The 23,596-nt window shown below is 50.1% G+C and overlaps 1 protein-coding gene across 1 annotated transcript in view; it reads right to left on the reverse strand.

Moving 5' to 3' along the window:
* Nucleotides 1–23,596, reverse strand: part of LOC120980019 (mucin-5AC-like) — a 230,892-nt gene that overhangs the window by 95,985 nt on the left and 111,311 nt on the right. Inside the window, exon 29 of the mRNA XM_040408884.1 lies at nucleotides 3,722–3,765. Coding sequence (XP_040264818.1) covers nucleotides 3,722–3,765 — 44 coding nt within the window. The remainder of the gene's footprint in view (nucleotides 1–3,721; nucleotides 3,766–23,596) is intronic.

The raw sequence follows: 23,596 nt of genomic DNA on the forward strand, positions 1-23,596 counted from the left end.
TCTAAGATAAATGTGAGGGGGATGACATTGTTCATGCTGCAGTTTTACCTGCCTACAAACTTTGTAGCATCTTTACAGGGCTTCAGCACCCAACAGGTGTCTGAGATGTGCTGCTATTGCCTGACCTCGAAACAACACAGGCTACCTGCTGCTCAGGTGGTCTGGTGCATGACAAAATTGTTCATGGCTTTTTGCTGCTCGTATAGACTCTTGAGCATGTGCAATGTTGAATTCCAGGGCGATGGAATGTGTAGCATCAGGCAAATCTGTAGCTGCAAGTCCAGAAGAGTGTCCCTCATCACATAAAAATGGCTGAAATGCTTGCGCTGGTGGGAATTAAGTTTTCACTCCAGTAGATTGCTGGGTGTGTACTCTTGTTTCCTGGCCATGCATTCTATTATCGATGGGGGATGATGGAAAGGAGGAGAAGGAGTCTGAGTGGGACAGGCAGAAAGGGATGATGACAATGTGAAAGACACTGTACTGCCCGTGGATGTGACCTGACTGCTGCAAGGGGGACCTGGAGAAGGAGGGAATTCCTGTTGTAGTAGATGGCTGCACCCCTTGTCTTACCCATGGGATGGGGAGATGCCACTTCATGTGGTTCAGTAGAGCTGTGGTGCCTACATTTGCGTTTGCCTGGGCACATTTTATTTTGTTGTTGCAGAGCTTGCACAGGGCTCGTGTCTTCTGGCAGCCTGGAGAAAAACAGCCTGATGGTAGATACTGTCTCAGAGCTAGAGACAGCCAACCTTGGCTTAGCTCTGGGATGTTTTTGGCCTAACCCAAACACAGTGTCAGCGGTATCACCAGATCCCAAAGCAGACATAGCCCTGGCTGTTCTTTGGAAGGTATGGCACCTTTGCTCTTTATTGCTTCCGCCACCACCCTCCTCCTATGATGTTGTCTTCATCTCAGCACACCGATCCGTCTCCCAGGTCCTGTCCAGCAGACAATAGTTATTGGAGACCTCACCCTCCCTTCCACTTTTATCATTGTGAGATATCATGGTGAGCTCCTTGGCCATACCTCCCCTGCTCTGCATTTGCCTCAACTGCTACTGTCGGTGCCCCCACCACCAATACCTTTGCTATGGGTGCCACTACTACCACCACCAACCCAGCTATGATTGGGGTTTGCAATCTTCTCCTAAACCTCATCCTCATGGCAGTACAAACACTTATTGTTCTCACATAAGTCATCAACAGGGAGACTCTCTTGACTATTTGCCTTAGTGCATGGTGTTTTTTTTTGCCCCACTCCATTAGGAAGGGGCAGTGAAGACTGAAAGGACTCCACTGAAAGCATTATCTGGGGTTACGAGGAGGAAGAGCAGGAGGAACACTGTGACCTGTGGCTCCACAGCACAGTGTCACGCACAGAAGACATTTTCACTTCATCCTGATGAGAATAAGAGGAGGATTGAGCCATCCAATCCACAATCTCATCCTCTTTCTCCTCAACAATAATGTTGCATCTTTTTGAAGCAAGAGACAACTGTAGCCTACTACTACTACTTCTCGCCAGATAGCTGGTGCTGCTACTACCCACATGCTGGCTCTGGCTCTAGGTCTTTCATTTGGAACCCTTTTATAGCCCTGAGATTTTGGGCCTAACTAGTCACAGAACGTACAGAACAGTTTGCAAATCTGCTTTATGGAAATTACAGACAGGGAGGTGCAATAAGGTGTCCTTCCCTTTCCACAAACACAGCACAGATGCTGCTGACGATAATTGACTTTGGAAATAATACAGTATTGGCGCAAAAATATTTGTGCCCAATGTCTTTTGTTCAATAAAATATGCAAATTCAGAAAAAAAGAATATCTCCTATAAAACACAAGAAACAAGTTTTTCACGTTATAACTCACAGATACAAACCATCCATAACCCTGAGTATTGGAAGACACATATAGTATGCTATGTTATCCCAAACAAACTAATAAAAATTTTAACTGTGCGGAGATGCACCAACACAGATTTCGGCCTAGTATGTCATGTTATCACTCAGATATTATCCTCCATTACCCTGCATATTGTAAGACATGTATATCCTGTTTTTCCAAAATTCAACCCAAAAATATTACATTTGAACTGTGTGTTGATGCACACACAGATTTCACTCTAGTATGTCACACTATTACTCAGATATTATCCTTCGCTATTCTGCGTATTGTAAAACACGTACATGCATTTTTCTTAAACTTTAGCAAAAAAATAATTTTAACTGTGTGGAGATGCACAAACACAGATTTAGAACGTTAGTCACATTATCACTCACAGATATTATCGTCCACTACCCTGTGTATTGTAAGACAAGTATATGCTGTTTTCCGAAACTTCAACCCCCCTCTCAAAAAGAAAAAAAAAAACATTTTAACTGTGTGGAGATGAACGAACTGGATTTTTGCCTAGTATGTCACATTATTATTTACAGATATTATTGTCCTCTACCCTGCATATTGTAAGACACGTATATGCTGTTTTCCAAAACTTCAATTAAAAAAATATTAAATTTGAACTGTGTTGAGATGCACCAAGACGGATTTAGTATGTCACATTATCACTCACAGATATTATAGTCCACTATTCTGTGTATTGTAAGACATGTATAGCCTGTTTTCCCAAAATTCAACCAAATTTTTTAATTTGAACTATGTGGAGATGAACCAAAACAGATTTCTACCTAGTATGTCAAGTTATCACGCACAGATATTATCATCCGCTACCCTTCATATTGTAAGACATGTATATGTTTTCCCAAAGTTCCACCCGAAAAAAAAAAAATCCATTTGAACTGTGTGGAGATAAACCAAACAGATTTAGTATGTCATGTTATCACTCACAGATATTATCGTCCGCTACTCTGCGTATTGTATTCTGTTTTCCCAAAAAAAAAAAAAAAAAGAAGAAATTCAATTTGAACTGTGTGGAGATGAACCAAAATGGATTTCAGCCTAGTATGTTATGACTCACAGAAATAAACTGTCCGCTACCCTGAGTATTGGAAGACACGAATATTTTGCTTTCCCAAACTTTAACCTAAACATTTTTTTTTATTTGAACTGTGTGGAGATGAATCAACACAGATTTTTGCCTAGTGTGTAATTTTATCACTCATATATATTAGCATCCGCTTTCCATTGTATATCGGCGGTTCTTGCTAGCGCAGCTCAGTCCTATTCACTTCAATACAACTAAGCTGCCCCTAGGACATCAAAAGGCCTAGGAAAAGCTCGAGAAGGACGCGTTGTTACTGCAATTGCTGATGCTTTCTCAAAAAGTTGATCGGTGGGAGTCATGGGTGTTGGACTGCCACCGATCAGATACTGATGACATATCCAGAAGATAGGTCATCAGTGTAAAACTCCTGGAAAACGCCTTTAAAGAGGATAAAAGCCAGCATGTACAGTATTCTTGATATAAAATTAATGTCTTGTTTCATATTCATTAAAAACATCTCAACAAACAGCAACAACTAGCAATTTATGCAGTTTAAGAAATGGAAACAATGGCTAAGATGTGCTGGCTTTCTTCTATTGTCACTGCAATGTGATTAACTAGAGTTGCTGTTCAATGTGATTTTATTGCAGTTTGCTCCTAATATACAGTATTGCGCTGAGAAACACCAGCACAGCAAGGGAAGATCAAAAATCACATCACTTCAGCTACCATGGTATTTTGAAATAGTGCATCATGAAACAATGGAATATATACATACCTGTAATATTATAATCACATCTGATCTTATCCTTAGCACAAACACTAAAAAAATAATAATAAACATTTCAGTGATACAAACATGAGCAGATAAATCTTAACTTTCAAATACAGAATACTAACTTTAAAGGGGTTGTCTGCTTTTTATATTGATGACCTATCCTCAGGATAGATCATCAATATCAGATCAGCGGGGGGGGGGCGACTCCCAGCACCCCGACCGATCAGTTGTTTGAAGAGAAAGCAGTGTTGGCATGAATGCTACCTTCTCGCTGTCGCATATGCACCAGTGAGCAGGTATAATTACAACTATAGCTTCCCCATTCACTTCAATGGGATGGCTCCTTTCTGTTGAAATGAATAGAACGAAGCCATCCCATAGGAGTGAATGAGAAAGATGTAGTGGCAATTACACCTCTTCAATGCTCCAGTTGAGACTGCAAGAACGTAAACAGAGAAGAGAAGGCAACGCTTACAAACAGCTGATGGTCTGGGGTGCTGGGAGTCGTTTATTTAACTACAAGGGTTAAAAATCTGCCTGTTTGCACAATATCACTTCTGAATCTAGTCAACTCTGTCCAGTCAGCTGACAGTTCATGTGCAGCCTTATCTCTGATCTCCTGAGCTCATATTCCTGTCAGTCTGATAAGAGTTTAGCAATGAATGTTTAAGAGGTCAGGAGATCAAAGATAAGGCTTTACATGAGCCATCAGTTGACTGGGTGGATATCCCCATCTCTAGGCTTTATTCTATATTCAAGCAATCTTGATCAAGTCATAGCTCCCAGATTTTTTTTAAAGAGATTTAACATTGATGACAGTTCCCTTTCCTAAAGCAGTTTCCTGTATGATGAGATGAGTGCAGAGATTGATTGCAGGAACACCTAATGATCAGCTGTCATTACTGGGTGAAGACATATAGGGCATACTGTACATAAAACTACTCACAAAAGTTAAGGATATTTGGCTTTCGGATGAAATTTATGCAAAACGTAAAAAGTTCACGCTTCGGTGATATTATATCATGAAAGTAGGGCATTTAAGTAGAAGCATGCAATGGTGATTTCCTCATCTGGAACAATTTATTGAAACAAAAGCCAACAACGGTAGTGGGTATACCCCTACAAAAATGTCAATGTCTCAATAACTTGTCATGTGGCCTTGAGCATCAATTACAGCTTGACAGCGACATCTCATGCTGTTCACAAGTCAACTTATTATCTGCTGAGGCATGGCATCCTACTCTTCTTGAAAGGTGGCCTTCAGGTCATTGAGGTTCTGGGGTACAGAGTTATGACTCAGTTGACTCAGTTGATCTTATAGGTTTTAAATGGGATTCAGGTCTGAAGAAAGTGCAGCCCACTCCATTTGAGGTACCCCATTTTCCAGCAGCCATTCTCTAATAATGTGACCTCGATGAGCTGGCGCATTGTCATCAATGAAGATGAAATTAGGCCGGTGTTGTTCATGCAGAGGCACAATGACTGGATTAATGATGTTATTCAAGTAGTATGGGCTTATCACTGTACCATTCACAAAGTGTAGGGCAGCTCTGTATTGACTAAACACATCTGTCCACATTGCAATACCACCACCACCAAAGGCTTGTCTGGTGACAACAGTGGCTGATGCATAGCGTTCTCCTTGACGTCTCCAACATCTTTGGCGGCCATCATTTCTGCTCAGCGTAAATCGACTTTCATCAGTGAACGCACTGAGGCCCACTGGTCTCTCGTCCAGTGTAGATGCTCCCTTGTCCTTGCAAAATGATGTTGCCTGTGCCTGAGGGTGTGCTTAGGTACATTTGCAGGTCATCTAGCACGCAGACCATGCTGATATAAATGGTTTTGAATGGTCTGACATGACACTTGATTGCCTCTTATCTCCCTGAAATGTGCCTGGAGTTGTGTGGCATTCATCATCCGGTTCCGCAGGGCATTGTTCACAGTGATTAGTGTGGGATGTGGCGAAAGGAAGTCCACTTCTCTGCCTTTCTGTGACTCTTCCAGTCTCTCTGTATCTCTTTTTCAACCTGCTAATGACACTCTATGACACTCTAAGCTCAGTGGCCACTTCCATCTGAAAACATCCTGCTTGAAGTCTCACAATGGCGAAATACAGTTTATCAATTGTTAGGTGTCGTCTTGGCCTCATGATGTCAAAATGTGAACAGCATGATGAGGAGGACTGTTTACATACCAATTCTAATTGAACCAGGAAATGTATTGGGCGATTCATGGACCAAACACCTCTTGTGAATTTTGCCATTAAGCTCCTTGTTAGAGAACAGCAAGTTGTTCAAAATGTACTAAAACATTGAACAGTTGGACATGTGCATTTAAAAGTTTAGAGAAGGTCACATTAAGTTCACCTGTAAAGGTTAGAGTGCATTTTAGGTTCATCCTGAAATTTCACCCACAAGCCAAACATTCCTAACTTTTTGTGAGTAGTGTATTTCTCCTATTTGAAATGTATGTAGCAATAAATTAAACCCACTGATATCAACAACCTTCAGTGTGTGTTATGTGAAACATGATGATGCTGGATGTGTCTCTTTTCAGAATTGTTGCCCTTTATTATGGTTACCAGAAGCATGTCCAAAAAGTGGAAACCTCCTCGAATGTTGTTTAAAAAAGTCTGTCTCTTGGAGCGACCATAGTTAACCAGAAGTGAAAAGAAAAAGAAGGCAGAGAAGATCCTCCTTGCCTTGTCAAGGCTGTATTACAGCTGCAGATTAGCAGACGATTGTCAGGGAGGGAAGTGTTCCTTCCCGGCAATCATCTGCTAGTTAGAGGAGGAGACCACTGCTATTACATGCAGCAATCTCCTTCATAGTATAGGGAGGAGCAATAGCTCTACTGACTAGATGATTTTTAGCCTGTTGAAAGATTCCAATTGCCTGATGAAAAAACGTTTGCTCGTTCATCGGGTAAATCGGTTACTATGAACGCTTGTTAGTGACTATCTGCCTGTCTAATACAGGCTTAAAGGGGTATTACAATCTTTATGATCATATTGTATTTAATTGTATACCCCCCCAGTGAACATTTGACTAAATATATTGCATTAAAAAAAAACTACTGTTCGCTCTAAAATTCAATTCTCCTACTCCATTGTTTATATACGCTGCCCATGGATACGGCCACCGCTCGCCTGCGGCATCCATGGGCCGCGCTTGTGCAGATGTTTCCCTGTGGCCGACCTCTCATTCTAACTGTGAGCGCGCACGTCGCCAGAAGGAGAAGGTGTAGGGGGGCAGGGGGAATGTTGTCCTATCAGCGGAGGAGGAGGGGAGCTGTCCAGGCTTTCAGCGTTCAGCAGCGCAGCCCGGATCTCCTCAGTGAATGGTGAGGAGATCGGGGCTGCGCTACTGTGTATAACTGTGCCGGCCTCCCCCCCCCACCCCCCTCCTTAAATTTCAGGATGGCCGGGTATTGATTAAAAATAAAATTCTTGGGGCAAAATCATTGGTGGGCAGTGCGTCCTCCCCCTCCCCCCCCCATCATTGGTGGCAGTGGCAGTTCCGATCAGAGTCCAGCAGTGTAATGCTGGGGCTCCAATCGGTTACCATGGCAGCCAGGACGCTACTGTCATGGTCATTTACTCTGCAGCAATATACTTACCTGCGCTGTGGCCGCCCGGCGCTCCTAGTTAACACCACAGCATATAGCAAGGGCGTTTTTGACTGCAGATACTGTGGAAGCTCATGGGTTAAATCCCTCATGTCTCCTGCCGGAATTGTAGTTTCTTCTAATGGGGGGAGGGGGGGAAGGGTTATTCCTTCAGCACTGTGTATGCCTGTTTCAGTATTTGGTTTTCTCCCTAATTCCCCCCCCCCCCCTTTTCCCCTGGTTCAGATTTATGGTCTCTCCTGTCCCTCACCCTAGAGTTAATAAATAGGAGGGCTTATCACAGCTCGGTCTCTTTTCACCGGCACCTTCAACGGATTTCTTGTCCCGATTATTGGCTGGCTTGCAGGAGCCCCCTCCTGCTCCACCAGCATCCTCCTCTGTTGGGAGCCGGCGAACTACACGGCGTATCCGCCCTCCTTGCCGTCTAAGTCCAAGCCATATCCCCTACCCTCCCTTAATAGATTAACTTGTGGGTGCAAGCGGGGATGGGGAAGGGGGGCGCTGTATCCAGCTGCTGGGACATCTTATGTCCTGTCGACAGCTCGTTCTGTGGCCCCGCCCCCCGCTCCTGTACCTTGCACTCCCATTCCGGCGCACACTGTAGCCAGTGTCCCGGCCGGTATCTATCCCACTGCTGCTACAAGCAGCCTCACTCACCCCTCCTCCTCCATCCATAAATTGTCCAGTGCTGACAAGCGGGGGGGGGGGCGCTGTATCCAGCATGCCTGCTGGAAACTCTGCTTCCCTTCCTGCAGCGTGTTCTGTGGCCCCGCCCCCGCTCCTGCATTGTGTGCTATTGCTCTGGCGCACTCTGCAAATAATACCCCTGCAATAAATCCTTCATTCTTCACTTCAAACACAATGGGAAACACTCCCACAGCCCCCTCATCTGCTGAGGAGCTCTCAGTTAACCCTTCCCATGGCTTGCTGAATGCTGGTCAGCCATCACTGCCCACCAATGTACTTTTCACAACTTCTCAGTTAGCCGCCACCTCAGCCCCCATACCAGTCCCTGTGTTACAGCAGCCTGAGACCCCTGCTGTCCTCATTCTCCCTAAACAGGCAACTCAGCATGTTAACCCACAAAGGTGCTCTCCATCCACCTCTCCTGGACGTTGCTCCGACCGCCACTCTAGACGCAGGTCGGAATCCAATAGGCATAGCTGTTCCAGTCACCGCTCACGATCCTCGCGGCGGATCCGCAGAAATGTCTGCTCCAGGTCCTCTCATTGGCAGTCGCCTTCCTTATCGGAGGTCAGCTCCTGCAGCACTAGTTCTGGCAGGTCACATTCACGCCGTAGGCAGGGAGCCACTCACTCGGCCAGAAGGTTGTCCCGCGGGGCCAGTCGGGTCAGTGCGGTCCAGGAGCCGGATCCTCCAGTTGTTCCTGTGGAGCCTCCTTCTACTTCTACTGGCGGTGAGTTTAATTTTACTGGGGCCTGGGGTTCGGCATATATGGGTCAGCAGTTAGTTCCGGTCCTTAAGGCATTGCTGTCGCAACTGGACCAGATGGGTTCTCATCCGCCCCCCAAGCCTACTGCCCCTGGTGTTCCTCCGCCTAAGGCCAGCTATCACAAAGAATACTTATTTTGCAGCCTCTCCCCTCTGGGAGCGCATTTAGACATTGATACTAAAAATTCAATTTGGAACAACCAGTATGTCGATATTTGGTCTTTGATTACAGTCGATCAGCACACGGTTGATAAGGAGCGCAGGCCCAACTCCGATAGATTTATTGATCGCAGGCCTAAGGTGGTTCACACCATGGGCAATTGGTTACAAGCTTTTTCAGTCTTAGGCTATGTTATGGGACTGTAAAAGAAAGAGAGTAAGCAGGCACACTCTGATTTGGGTCAATAAATTAATTTATTTGTATATAAAATGGCTGTAAGGTATATTATAAAGTGTTCAATAAAATATAGTGTAGAGATGGGTGGATTATCATTCAATGGTTGCCAGCTGGTGTTTAAGAAGTATGGGAATAAAATATATATGTGAATATATAGATATGGATGTAAAATGTGCGCTATAAGGATGATGCGCTGGGAGATGTAAAGATATGGATAAAAAAATTGGCGCTAGAAAAATGATGCGCTAGAAAAACAAAAAAGGGTAAAAATAATAATAATTGGTAGTATCGATGTCCTTATGGGTAGAGAGGTCTATCCATGAAAAAATTGTCTTAGAATAATCTGTATTGCTCCTTAATCTAAGGTAGTCTTATTATTTTATAATATTGTTCTCTGGATATGAATAAAAGAATGGATGTTGCGCCTTGAGACTCCTTTATGATCCGTAGAGGGTAGGTGTTGTAAGTCAATTATGTTTCATACAGCCGCAGACATGTGTATTAGTACATTGCATCATAGGATGCTATAGTAGTCATCATGCGGGTACTGTGGGATTAAGGGGTGTTCTGAGCCTGGGTGCGGCGTCCCGCACTTAGTCTGGCTGCAGATGTCACTTACCCTTCACCCAGCGTTGTATTCGGTCCTCAAGCGGTGATTTGTTCTCCCTCGGCGGTTGTCCTGGATCCCGGAGTCGGCGGTGTAGCTCGCGTTGCTAGGGACGCCGGGAGGCGTGGTTCGCGCGTCTGTGAGGTGACGTAGGTTGTCACGTGGTCGCGGCTTTGTGTTGAATAGTCCCGGCTTGTTCTGGGTAATCCTCCAGCCCTATTCCGAGTGTATGGTAGATGGGCATTACTATTACGACACCTGTCTCCCTATGGGTTGCTCCATTTCCTGCCATTTCTTTTAATTATTTAGCTCTTTCCTGGAATGGGTCATCCGCTATGAAACTGGTTCCCGCTCCATCATTCATTACCTGGACGATTTTCTTTTTGTTTCCCCAGGAGATTCCTCCCAGTGTCAATTTCTTTTGAACTCTTTTTGTTTTCTAATGTCCAGGTTTGGCATCCCTCTTTCTGCCGATAAGACCCTGGGCCCAGCCACTTCTATTATCTTTTTAGGTATTGAAATTGACTCATCTGCAATGGTTTTTCGACTTCCCCAGAATAAGTTGTCTAAGCTCCTCGCCCTTATTGAAGGTTTTTGCGCTGTAAAATCTGTCATCCTCAAGCAGCTTCAGTCCCTTCTTGGGCTCCTAGTTTTTGCTTGTCGGGTTATGCCCATGGGTAGGGTCTTCTCACAACGCTTATCCCTGGCAACACGAGGCGTCTCTAATCCCCATCACCACGTCCGTTTAACCCTGCAATTAAAGCATGACCTATATGTGTGGCGTGACTTCCTCAAGTGTTATAACGGCCACACGTGCTGGCAGCCCCGACCTGTCCCTCTTTACCGATGCAGCGGGTTCCTCCGGTTTCTGCGCCATTTTGGGAACGGACTGGTGTGCCGCCTCCTGGCCATCTCAATGGCACACTGCCAGTCTTTGCTCAAACATTACTTTATTAGAACTATTTACCATTATTGTCGCTATTGAATTATGGGGTTTCAAATTGCAAAATAGGCAATGTTTGTTTTTGGACTGATAATATGGTGGTGGTACGTTGCATTAACAAATTGTCCTCTTCTTCTCTTCCAGTTTTGTCATTGTTACGTCACCTTGTACTTAGATGCTTGCAATTAAACATTTATTTCCGGGCCTCGCATGTTTTGGGTGTTGTGAATGTTGCTGCTGATGCTCTCTCATGTTTTCGTTGGCAGGAATTCCGGAAGCTTGTGCCGGATGCGGCGCCGGAGGGTTGTCAGTGCCCTACTCACCTTTGGCACATACCGATGAATGGCTGTTGCCCCTTATCCGAGCTTCAGTGACGCCAAGGACCTGGTCTGGTTATGGTAAGGCTTGGGCGGACTGGGCAGCATTGGCGACTGACCTGCCAGTTCACACATCTGTTGCTGATAGGCTGCGAGTTACTATTGATTATGTGTTGCAATTGCGGGCCGCGGGGGCTTCAGCGGTGGTTGCCCAGCATAGGTTGTCGGGTATTAGTTTTCACTTTAGTCTCCGGGGCTGGTCGGACGTCACAAAATTTTCATAGTTCGTCAAGCCCTTAAGGGGTGGCGGAAAGAATATGTTCATAAGGAATGCAGGCGCTCCGTTTCTTATCAGCTTCTCACCCAGTTAGTCCAGTCATTAGACAAGGTCTGCTACTCTCCTGCTGAGGTTTTACTTTTTCGTGCCGCTTTTTGCCTCGCTTTTTTTGGCGCTTTCAGAATTGTCGAGCTGCTTCCTCAGTCCAGGTTCCGCCCAGGAGGGCTTGCTCCTGCTGATGTCTCTTTTTCCGACTCATCTCTGCGAGATTGTATCCGTCTTTCTAAAACCGATGTTTTTGCTTGTGGTGCCAGGGTTTCTTTGCACCGCATTTCTGGCCCGGTTTGCCCTGTCAGCGCTGTTGAGGACTTCAATGCCTCCCGTGTAAATGGCACTTAATTTTTATGCATGCCTTCGGCCTTCCCCTTAACCGTTTTCAGTTTTGCTCCGTTTTCCGCTGTTGCCTCGCATCATTGGGTATGCCTGTCACGGAATATGGTTCTCATTCGTTTCTCTTCGGTGCGGCCACGGAGGCCGCCAGGGCGGGTTTACCGGATTCTGAGGTACAACGGATTGGTAGGTGGAAGTCAGCATGCTTTGTCTCTTATGTTCTCCCTGAGCTATTATGATTACATTTGCAAGAAAAAGTATGTGAGCCCTTTGGAATGATATGGATTTCTGCACAAATTGGTCATAAAATGTGATCTGATCTTCATCTAAGTCACAACAATAGACAATCACAGTCTGCTTAAACTAATAACACACAAAGAATTAAATGTTACCATGTTATTATTGAACACACCATGTAAACATTCACAGTGCAGGTGGAAAAAGTATGAGAACCCCTAGACTAATGACATCTCCAAGAGCTAATTGGAGTGAGATGTCAGCCAACTGGAGTCCAGTCGATGAGATGAGATTGGAGGTGTTGGTTACAGCTGCCCTGCCCTATAAAAAACACACACTAGTTCTGGGTTTGCTTTTCACAAGAAGCATTGCCTGATGTGAATGATGCCTCGCACAAAAGAGCTCTCAGAAGACCTACGATTAAGAATTGTTGACTTGCATAAAGCTGCAAAGGGTTATAAAAGTATCTCCAAAAGCCTTGCTGTTCATCAGTCAACGGTAAGACAAATTGTCTATAAATGGAGAAAGTTCAGCACTGCTGCTACGCTCCCTAGGAGTGGTCGTCCTGTAAAGATGATTGCAAGTGCACAGCGCAGACTGCTCAATGAGGTGAAGAAGAATCCTAGAGTGTCAGCTAAAGACTTACAAAAGTCTTGGACATATGCTAACATCCCTGTTAGCCAATCTACGATACGTAAAACACTAAACAAGAGGATACCACAGAGGAAGCCACTGCTGTTCAAAAAAAACATTGCTGCACGTTTACAGTTTGCACAAGAGCACCTGGATGTTCCACAGCAGTGCTGGCAAAATATTGTGTGGACAGATGAAACCAAAGTTGAATTGTTTAGAAGAAACACACAACACTATGTGTGGAGAAAAAGAGGCACAGCACACCAACATCAAAACCTCATCCCAACTGTGAAGTATGGTGGTGGGGACATCATGGTTTGGGGCTGCTTTGCTGCGTCAGGGCCTGGAAAAATTGCTATCATCGAAGGAAAAATGAATTCCCAAGTTTATCAAGACATTTTGCAGGAGAACTTAAGGCCATCTGTCCACCAGCTGAAGCTCAACAGAAGATGGGTGTTGCAACAGGACAACGACCCAAAGCATAGAAGTAAATCAACAGCAGAATGGCTTAAACAGAAGAAAATACGCCTTCTGGAGTGGCCCAGTCAGAGTCCTGACCTCAACCCGATTGAAATGCTGTGGCATGACCTCAAGAAAGCGATTCACACCAGACATCCCAAGAATATTGCTGAACTGAAACAGTTCTATAAAGAGGAATGGTCAAGAATTACTCCTGACCGTTGTGCACGTCTGATTTGCAACTACAGGAAACGTTTGGTTGAAGTTATTGCTGCCAAAGGAGGTTCAACCAGTTATTAAATCCAAGGGTTCACATACTTTTTCCATCTGCACTGTGAACGTTTACATGATGTGTCCAATAAAAACATGGTAACATTTAATTTTTTGTGTGTTATTAGTTTAAGCAGACTGTGATTGTCTATTGTTGTGACTTAGATGAAGATCAGATCACATTTTATGACCAATTTGTGCAGAAATCCATATCATTCCAAAGGGTTCACATACTTTTTCTTGCAACTGTATTTTCTTCACAGATTCTCCTCGCCCCACGGTTTGTTTTCTGGGGCATTCCTACATTCTCTGGGCCGGCCAAAGAGCAGAGTTCAGGCCTGGTGGACGAAGCCTGGGTTTCTGGAATGTGGAAGTCATGTGGAGTGGCTGGTCGCAAGTACTTCCGGAGACTGTTAATGCCAGTACAGTTATACAACCCCTGATTGTTTTAGTAATTAACGCTGGGGGGAATGACCTCTGCATGCTCAAGGTTGCAGAGCTCATCACCCTCATTAGAGCCGATCTGGAAAGAATCCCTTCTTTGTTTCAAGAAGTTATTCTGGTCTGGTCTGAGATGATCTCTAGAGTTATGTGGCAGGGCACCAGAGACGCAGGTGCTATTGAGAGGGCTAGACGCACGGTGAATGCTAGGATCTCTCGCTTTGTTCGCTCCCGCGGGGGCGTGGTAATCTGCCATCATCAGCTGGAAGGGGACAACCAGCGCCTTATGCGACCGGATGGTGTCCACCTCAATGAAATTGGCCTGGACATTTTTCTTTCCTGCCTTCAAGACGCAGTGGAACAGGCCTTGTTTTTGTTGGGTGGGGGCCGGAGCGCAGTGTAGGAGTACACGGGCTCCTCCGTGGAGGTCGGTGGAAATAGATTACTAAGACCGGAGGAGAAGGCGGACTTGCCCACTGTGGTTTTCGTGGGGCATATCACTTCTTATACTCCTGGAAGTGGCTTCTGGTGATTAAAGTTTTGGTGTTTTTGTTAAAAAAAAAGAGATTAAAAAAAGTTAAATAAAGCTGTGACCGATCCTCACTCCAAAAAACATGTGCCTCTGTCGTTATTTGGTTTAGGCGGGGAAGACATGCGTTAGCGGTTGGGGTTTTTAGTTATCTGCAGTCTAGTTGACACCACAGCATATAGCGAGGGCGTTTTTGACTTCAGATACTGTGGCAGCTCATGGGTTAAATCCCTCATGTCTCCTGCCGGCATTGTAGTTTCTTCTAATGGGGGGAGGGGGGGTTATTCCTTCAGCACTGTGTATGCCTGTTTCAGTATTTGGTTTTCTCCCTTATCTTCCCCCCCCTTTTTTCCCCTGGTTCAGATTTATGGTCTCTCCTGTCCCTCCCCCTAGAGTTAATAAATAGCAGGGCTTATCACAGGTTGGTCTCTTTTCACCGGCACCTTCAACAGGAATTTTCCCACTAGCCCGCCCTTTGACTGCTCTCTCTATGATGTTTTGTCTTACATATCTTTCTGTTACAGTTGTCATGGTTCAAGTCACAGCTGGAGGTCGGTGGAAATAAATTACTAAGACCGGAGGAGAAGGCGGACTTGCCCACTCTGGTTTCCGTGGGGCATATCACTTCTCATACTCCTGGAAGTGGTTTCTGGTGATAAGAGTTTTGGTGTTTTTGGTAAAAAAAGAGATTAAAAAAAGTTAAATAAAGCTATGACCGATCCTCACTCCACAAAACATGTGCTTCTGTCGTTATTTGGTTTAGGCGGGGAAGACATGCGTTAGCGGTTGGGGTTATTAGTTATCTGCAGTCTTCTTCTTGTAACTATAAGCATAAGCAATGCGCCGCACAGACCGGTGAGTTACAAGAAGAAGGAGCGTCGGGCGGCCACAGCGCATGTAAGTATATGGAGGCACCTGGGGGCTGATGGAGGCATATGGGGGGCTGATGTAGGCATATGGGGGCTGATAGAGGCAGAATGGGGGCTGATGGAGGCACAATGGGGCTGATGGAGGCACAATGGGGGCTGATGGAGGCACAATGGGGGCTGATGGAGGCACAATGGGGCTGATGGAGGCACAATGGGGGCATATGGAGGCACAATGGGGGCTGATGGAGGCACAATGGGGGCAGATGGAGGCACAATGGGGCTGATAGAGGCACAATGGGGGCTGATGGAGGCACAGTGGGGGCTGATAGAGGCACTTGGGCTGATGAAGGCTGATGGAGGCACAATGGGGGCTGATGGAGTCACAGTGGGGCTGATGGAGGCACAGTGGGGCAGATGGAGGCAAAATGGGGGCAGATGGAGGCACAATGGGGCTGATGGAGGCACAATGGGGGTTGATGGCGGCACAATGGGGGTTGATGGAGGCACAATAGGGCTGATGGAGGCACAATGGGGCAGATGGAGGCACAATGGGGCTGATGGAGGCACAATAGGGATGATGGAGGCACAATAGGGCTGATGGAGGCACAATGGGGGCTGATGGAGGCACAATGTGGGGTGATGGAGGCACAATGGGGGCAGATGGAGGCACAATAGGGCTGATGGAGGCACAATGGAGCTGATGGAGGCACAATGGGGCTGATGGAGGCACAATGGGGGCAGATGGAGGCACAATGGGGCAGATGGAGGCACAATGGGGGCAGATGGAGGCACAATGGGGCAGATGGAGGCACAATGGGGCAGATGGAGGCACAATGGGGCTGATGGAGGCACAATGGGGCTGATGGAAGCACAATGGGGCTGATGGGGGCTGAGGAAGGCACAATGGGGGCAGATGGAGGCACAATGGGGCTGATGGAGGCACAATGGGGCTGATGGAGGCACAATGGGGGATGATGGAGGCACAATGGGGGATGATGGAGGCACAGTGGGGCTGATGGAGGCACAGTGGGACTGATGGAGGCAAAATGGGGGCTGATGGAGGCACAATGGGGGCTGATGGAGGCACAATGAGGCTGATGGAGGCACAATGGGGGCTGATGGATGCACAATGGGGGCAGATGGAGGCACAATGAGGCTTATGGAGGCCCAATGGGGCTGACGGAGGCACTTGGGCTGATGAGGGCTGATGGTAGTACAATGGGGCTGATGGGGCCACAATGGGGGCAGATGGAGGCACAGTGTGGCTGATGGAGGCACAATGGGGCTGATGGAGGCACAATGGGGCTGATGGAGGCACAATGGGGGCAGATGGAAGCTCAATGGAGGCTGATGGAGGCACAATGGGGGCTGATGGAGGCCCAATAGGGGCCGATGGAGGCACAATGGGGCTGATGGAGGCACAATGGGGGCTGATGGAGGCACAATGGGGGCTGATGGAGGCACAATGGGGCTGATGGAGGCACAATGGGGGCAGATGGAGGCACAATGGGGGCAGATGGAGGCACAATGGGGAAGATGGATGCACAATGGGGCTGATGGGGGCACAATGGGGCTGATGGGGGCACAATGGGGCTGATGGGGGCACAATGGGGCTGATGGAGGCACAATGGGGCTGACGGAGGCACTTGGGCTGATGGAGGCAAAATGGGGCTGATGGGGGCTGATGAAGGCACAATAAGCGCTGATGGAGGCACAATGGGCGCTGATGGAGGCACAATGGGGGCAGATGGAGGCTGATGGAGGCACAATGGGTGCTGATGGAGGTACAATAGGGCTGATGGAGGCACAATGGGGCAGATCAGATGGAGGCCCAATGGGGCAGATGGAGGCACAATGGGGCTGATGGAGGCACAATGGGGGCTGATGGAGGCACAATGGGGCTGATGGAGGCACAATGAGGCTGAAGGAGGCACAATGAGGCTGATGGAGGCAGAATGGGGGCTGATAGAGGCACAATGGGGCTGATGGAGGCACAATGGGGGCTGATGGAGGCACAATGGGAGCTTATGGAGGCACAATGGGGCTGATAGAGGCACAATGGGGGCAGATGGAGGCACAATGGGGGCAGATGGAGGCACAATGGGGAAGATGGAGGCACAATGGGGCTGATGGATGCACAATGGGGCTGATGGAGGCACAATGGGGCTGATGGGGGCACAATGGGGCTGATGGAGGCACAATGGGGCTCATGGAGGCACTTGGGCTGATGGGGGCTGATGGAGGCACAATGGGGCTGATGGGGGCTGATGAAGGCACAATGGGCGCTGATGGAGGCACAATGGGCGCTGATGGAGGCACAATGGGGGCATATGGAGGCACAATGGGGGCTGATGGAGGCACTATGGGGGCTGATGGAGGCACAATGGGGGCTGATGGAGGTACAATAGGGCTGATGGAGGCCCAATGGGGCAGATCAGATGGAGGCCCAATGGGGCAGATGGAGGCACAATGGGGCTGATGGAGGCACAATGTGGGCTGATGGAGGCTGATGGAGGCACAATGGGGGCTGATGGAGGCACAATGGGGCTGATGGAGGCACAATAGGGGCATATGGAGGCACAATGGGGGCTGATGGAGGCACAATGGGGGCAGATAGAGGCACAATGGGGCTGATGGAGGCACAATGGGGGCTGATGGAGGCACAATGGGGGCTGATAGAGGCACTTGGGCTGATGGAGGCACAATGGGGGCTGATGGAGGCACAGTGGGGCTGATGGAGGCACAGTGGGGCAGATGGAGGCAAAATGGGGGCAGATGGAGGCACAATGGGGCTGATGGAGGCACAATGGGGGTTGATGGCGGCACAATGGGGGTTGATGGAGGCACAATGGGGCTGATAGGGGCACTTGATCTGATGGAGGCAGATGGAGGCACAATGGGGAAGATGGAGGCACAATGGGGCTGATGGAGGCACAATGGGGCTGATGGAGGCACAATAGGGATGATGGAGGCACAATAGGGCTGATGGAGGCACAATGGGGGCTGATGGAGGCACAATGTGGGGTGATGGAGGCACAATGGGGCTGATGGAGGCACATTGTCTGATGGAGGCACAATGGGGGCAGATGGAGGCACAATGGGGCAGATGGAGGCACAATGGGGGCAGATGGAGGCACAATAGTGCTGATGGAGGCACAATGGGGCTGATGGAGGCACAATGGGGCTGATGAAGGCACAATGGGGGCAGATGGAGGCACAATCGGGGCAGATGGATGCACAATGGGGCAGATGGAGGCACAATGGGGGCAGATGGAGGCACAATGGGGCAGATGGAGGCACAATGGGGCTGATGGAGGCACTTGGGCTGATGGAGGCACAATGGGGCTGATGGAAGCACAATGGGGCTGATGGGGGCTGAGGAAGGCACAATGGGGGCAGATGGAGGCACAATGGGGCTGATGGAGGCACAATGGGGCTGATGGAGGCACTTGGGCTGATGGAGGCACAATGGGGCTGATGGGGGCTGATGAAGGCACAATGGGCGCTGATGGAGGCACAATGGGCGCTGATGGAGGCACAATGGGGGCATATGGAGGCACAATGGGGGCTGATGGAGGCACTATGGGGGCTGATGGAGGCACAATGGGGGCTGATGGAGGTACAATAGGGCTGATGGAGGCCCAATGGGGCAGATCAGATGGAGGCCCAATGGGGCAGATGGAGGCACAATGGGGCTGATGGAGGCACAATGTGGGCTGATGGAGGCACAATGGGGGCTGATGGAGGCACAATGGGGCTGATGGAGGCACAATGGGGGCATATGGAGGCACAATGGGGGCAGATGGAGGCACAATGGGGGCTGATGGAGGCACAATGAGGCTGATGGAGGCACAATGGGGGCTGATGGATGCACAATGGGGGCAGATGGAGGCACAATGAGGCTTATGGAGGCACAATGGGGCTGATGGAGGCACTTGGGCTGATGAGGGCTGATGGTAGTACAATGGGGCTGATGGGGCCACAATGGGGGCAGATGGAGGCACAGTGTGGCTGATGGAGGCACAATGGGGCTGATGGAGGCACAATGGGGCTGATGGAGGCACAATGGGGGCAGATGGAAGCACAATGGAGGCTGATGGAGGCACAATGGGGGCTGATGGAGGCACAATGGGGCTGATGGAGGCACAATGGGGGCAGATGGAGGCACAATGGGGGCAGATGGAGGCACAATGGGGCTGATGGAGGCACAATGGGGGCAGATGGAAGCACAATGGAGGCTGATGGAGGTACAATAGGGCTGATGGAGGCACAATGGGGCAGATCAGATGGAGGCCCAATGGGGCAGATGGAGGCACAATGGGGCTGATGGAGGCACAATGGGGGCTGATGGAGGCACAATGGGGCTGATGGAGGCACAATGAGGCTGATGGAGGCACAATGAGGCTGATGGAGGCAGAATGGGGGCTGATAGAGGCACAATGGGGCTGATGGAGGCACAATGGGGGCTGATGGAGGCACAATGGGGGCTTATGGAGGCACAATGGGGCTGATAGAGGCACAATGGGGGCAGATGGAGGCACAATGGGGGCAGATGGAGGCACAATGGGGAAGATGGAGGCACAATGGGGCTGATGGATGCACAATGGGGCTGATGGAGGCACAATGGGGCTGATGGGGGCACAATGGGGCTGATGGAGGCACAATGGGGCTCATGGAGGCACTTGGGCTGATGGGGGCTGATGGAGGCACAATGGGGCTGATGGGGGCTGATGAAGGCACAATGGGCGCTGATGGAGGCACAATGGGCGCTGATGGAGGCACAATGGGGGCATATGGAGGCACAATGGGGGCTGATGGAGGCACTATGGGGGCTGATGGAGGCACAATGGGGGCTGATGGAGGTACAATAGGGCTGATGGAGGCCCAATGGGGCAGATCAGATGGAGGCCCAATGGGGCAGATGGAGGCACAATGGGGCTGATGGAGGCACAATGTGGGCTGATGGAGGCTGATGGAGGCACAATGGGGGCTGATGGAGGCACAATGGGGCTGATGGAGGCACAATAGGGGCATATGGAGGCACAATGGGGGCTGATGGAGGCACAATGGGGGCAGATGGAGGCACAATGGGGCTGATGGAGGCACAATGGGGGCTGATGGAGGCACAATGGGGGCTGATAGAGGCACTTGGGCTGATGTGGGCTGATGGAGGCACAATGCGGGGCTGATGGAGGCACAGTGGGGCTGATGGAGGCACAGTGGGGCAGATGGAGGCAAAATGGGGGCAGATGGAGGCACAATGGGGCTGATGGAGGCACAATGGGGGTTGATGGCGGCACAATGGGGGTTGATGGAGGCACAATGGGGCTGATGGGGGCACTTGATCTGATGGAGGCAGATGGAGGCACAATGGGGAAGATGGAGGCACAATGGGGCTGATGGAGGCACCGGGGCTGATGGAGGCACAATAGGGATGATGGAGGCACAATAGGGCTGATGGAGGCACAATGGGGGCTGATGGAGGCACAATGTGGGGTGATGGAGGCACAATGGGGCTGATGGAGGCACATTGTCTGATGGAGGCACAATGGGGGCAGATGGAGGCACAATGGGGCAGATGGAGGCACAATGGGGGCAGATGGAGGCACAATAGTGCTGATGGAGGCACAATGGGGCTGATGGAGGCACAATGGGGCTGATGAAGGCACAATGGGGGCAGATGGAGGCACAATCGGGGCAGATGGATGCACAATGGGGCAGATGGAGGCACAATGGGGGCAGATGGAGGCACAATGGGGCAGATGGAGGCACAATGGGGCTGATGGAGGCACTTGGGCTGATGGAGGCACAATGGGGCTGATGGAAGCACAATGGGGCTGATGGGGGCTGAGGAAGGCACAATGGGGGCAGATGGAGGCACAATGGGGCTGATGGAGGCACAATGGGGCTGATGGAGGCACTTGGGCTGATGGGGGCTGATGGAGGCACAATGGGGCTGATGGGGGCTGATGAAGGCACAATGGGCGCTGATGGAGGCACAATGGGCGCTGATGGAGGCACAATGGGGGCATATGGAGGCACAATGGGGGCTGATGGAGGCACTATGGGGGCTGATGGAGGCACAATGGGGGCTGATGGAGGTACAATAGGGCTGATGGAGGCCCAATGGGGCAGATCAGATGGAGGCCCAATGGGGCAGATGGAGGCACAATGGGGCTGATGGAGGCACAATGTGGGCTGATGGAGGCACAATGGGGGCTGATGGAGGCACAATGGGGCTGATGGAGGCACAATGGAGGAATATGGAGGCACATTGGGGGCAGATGGAGGCACAATGGGGGCTGATGGAGGCCCAATGGGGGCTGATGGAGGCACAATGAGGCTGATGGAGGCACAATGGGGGCTGATGGATGCACAATGGGGGCAGATGGAGGCACAATGAGGCTTATGGAGGCACAATGGGGCTGATGGAGGCACTAGGGCTGATGAGGGCTGATGGTAGTACAATGGGGCTGATGGGGCCACAATGGGGGCAGATGGAGGCACAGTGTGGCTGATGGAGGCACAATGGGGCTGATGGAGGCACAATGGGGCTGATGGAGGCACAATGGGGGCAGATGGAAGCACAATGGAGGCTGATGGAGGCACAATGGGGGCTGATGGAGGCACAATGGGGCTGATGGAGGCACAATGGGGGCAGATGGAGGCACAATGGGGGCAGATGGAGGCACAATGGGGAAGATGGATGCACAATGGGGCTGATGGGGGCACAATGGGGCTGATGGGGGCACAATGGGGCTGATGGGGGCACAATGGGGCTGATGGAGGCACAATGGGGCTGACGGAGGCACTTGGGCTGATGGAGGCACAATGGGGCTGACGGAGGCACTTGGGCTGATGGAGGCACAATGGGGCTGATGGGGGCACAATGGGCGCTGATGGAGGCACAATGGGGGCAGATGGAGGCTGATGGAGGCACAATGGGGGCTGATGGAGGCACTATGGGTGCTGATGGAGGCACTATGGGGGTTGATGGAGGTACAATAGGGCTGATGGAGGCACAATGGGGCAGATCAGATGGAGGCCCAATGGGGCAGATGGAGGCACAATGGGGCTGATGGAGGCACAATGGGGGCTGATGGAGGCACAATGGGGCTGATGGAGGCACAATGGGGCTGATGGAGGCACAATGGGGCTGATGGAGGCAGAATGGGGGCTGATAGAGGCACAATGGGGCTGATGGAGGCACAATGGGGGCAGATGGAGGCACAATGGGGGCTGATGGAGGCACTATGGGAGCTGATGGAGGCACAATGGGGGCTGATGGAGGTAGAGTAGGGCTGATGGAGGCCCAATGGGGCAGATCAGATGGAGGCCCAATGGGGCAGATGGAGGCACAATGGGGCTGATGGAGGCACAATGTGGGCTGATGGAGGCACAATGGGGCTGATGGAGGCACGATGTGGCTGATGGAGGCACAATGGGGGCAGATGGAGGCACAATGAGACTGATGGAGGCACAATGGGGGCTGATGGAGGCACAATGGGGACAGATGGAGGCACAATGGGGACAGATGGAGGCACAATGAGGCTTATGGAGGCACAATGGGGCTGACGGAGGCACTTGGGCTGATGGGGGCTGGTGGTAGCACAATGGGACTGATGGGGGCTGATGTAGCCACAATGGGGGCTGATGGAGGCACAATTGGGGAAGATGGAGACACAATGGGGGCAGATGGAGGCACAATGAGGCTTATGGAGGCACAATGGGGCTGACGGAGGCACTTTGGCTGATGGGGGCTGATGGTAGCACAATGGGGCTGATGGAGGCACAATGGGGCTGATGGAGGCACAATGGGGCTGATGGAGGCACTTGGGCTGATGGAGGCACAATGGGGCTGATGGGGGCTGATGGAGGCACTTGGGCTGATGGAGGCACAATGGGGGCAGATGGAAGCACAATGGAGGCTGATGGAGGCACAATGGAGGCTGATGGAGGCACAATGGGGGCTGATGGAGGCCCAATGGGGGCTGATGGAGGCACAATGGGGGCTGATGGAGGCACAATGGGGGCTGATGGAGGCACAATGGGGCGGATGGAGGCACAATGTGGCTGATGGAGGCACAATGGGGACAGATGGAGGCACAATGAGGCTGATGGAGGCACAATTGGGGCTGATGGAGACACAATGGGGCAGATGGAGGCACAATGGGGGCAGTTGGAGGCACAATGGGGCTGATGGAGGCACAATGGGGCTGATGGAGGCACAATGGGGGCTGATTGAGGCACAATGGGGGCTGATGGAGGCACAATGGGGGCTGATGGAGGCATAATGGGAGCTAATGGAGGAACTATGGGGGCTGTTTGAGGCATATGGGGACTGTTAGAGGCATATGGGGGCTTATTAAGGCATATGGGGGCTGTTTGAGGCATATGGTGCTGTTTAAAGGCATATGGGGAATG

Source organism: Bufo bufo, chromosome 10 (assembly GCF_905171765.1).
Source record: "Bufo bufo chromosome 10, aBufBuf1.1, whole genome shotgun sequence".
NCBI classification, from domain to species: Eukaryota; Metazoa; Chordata; class Amphibia; order Anura; family Bufonidae; genus Bufo; species Bufo bufo.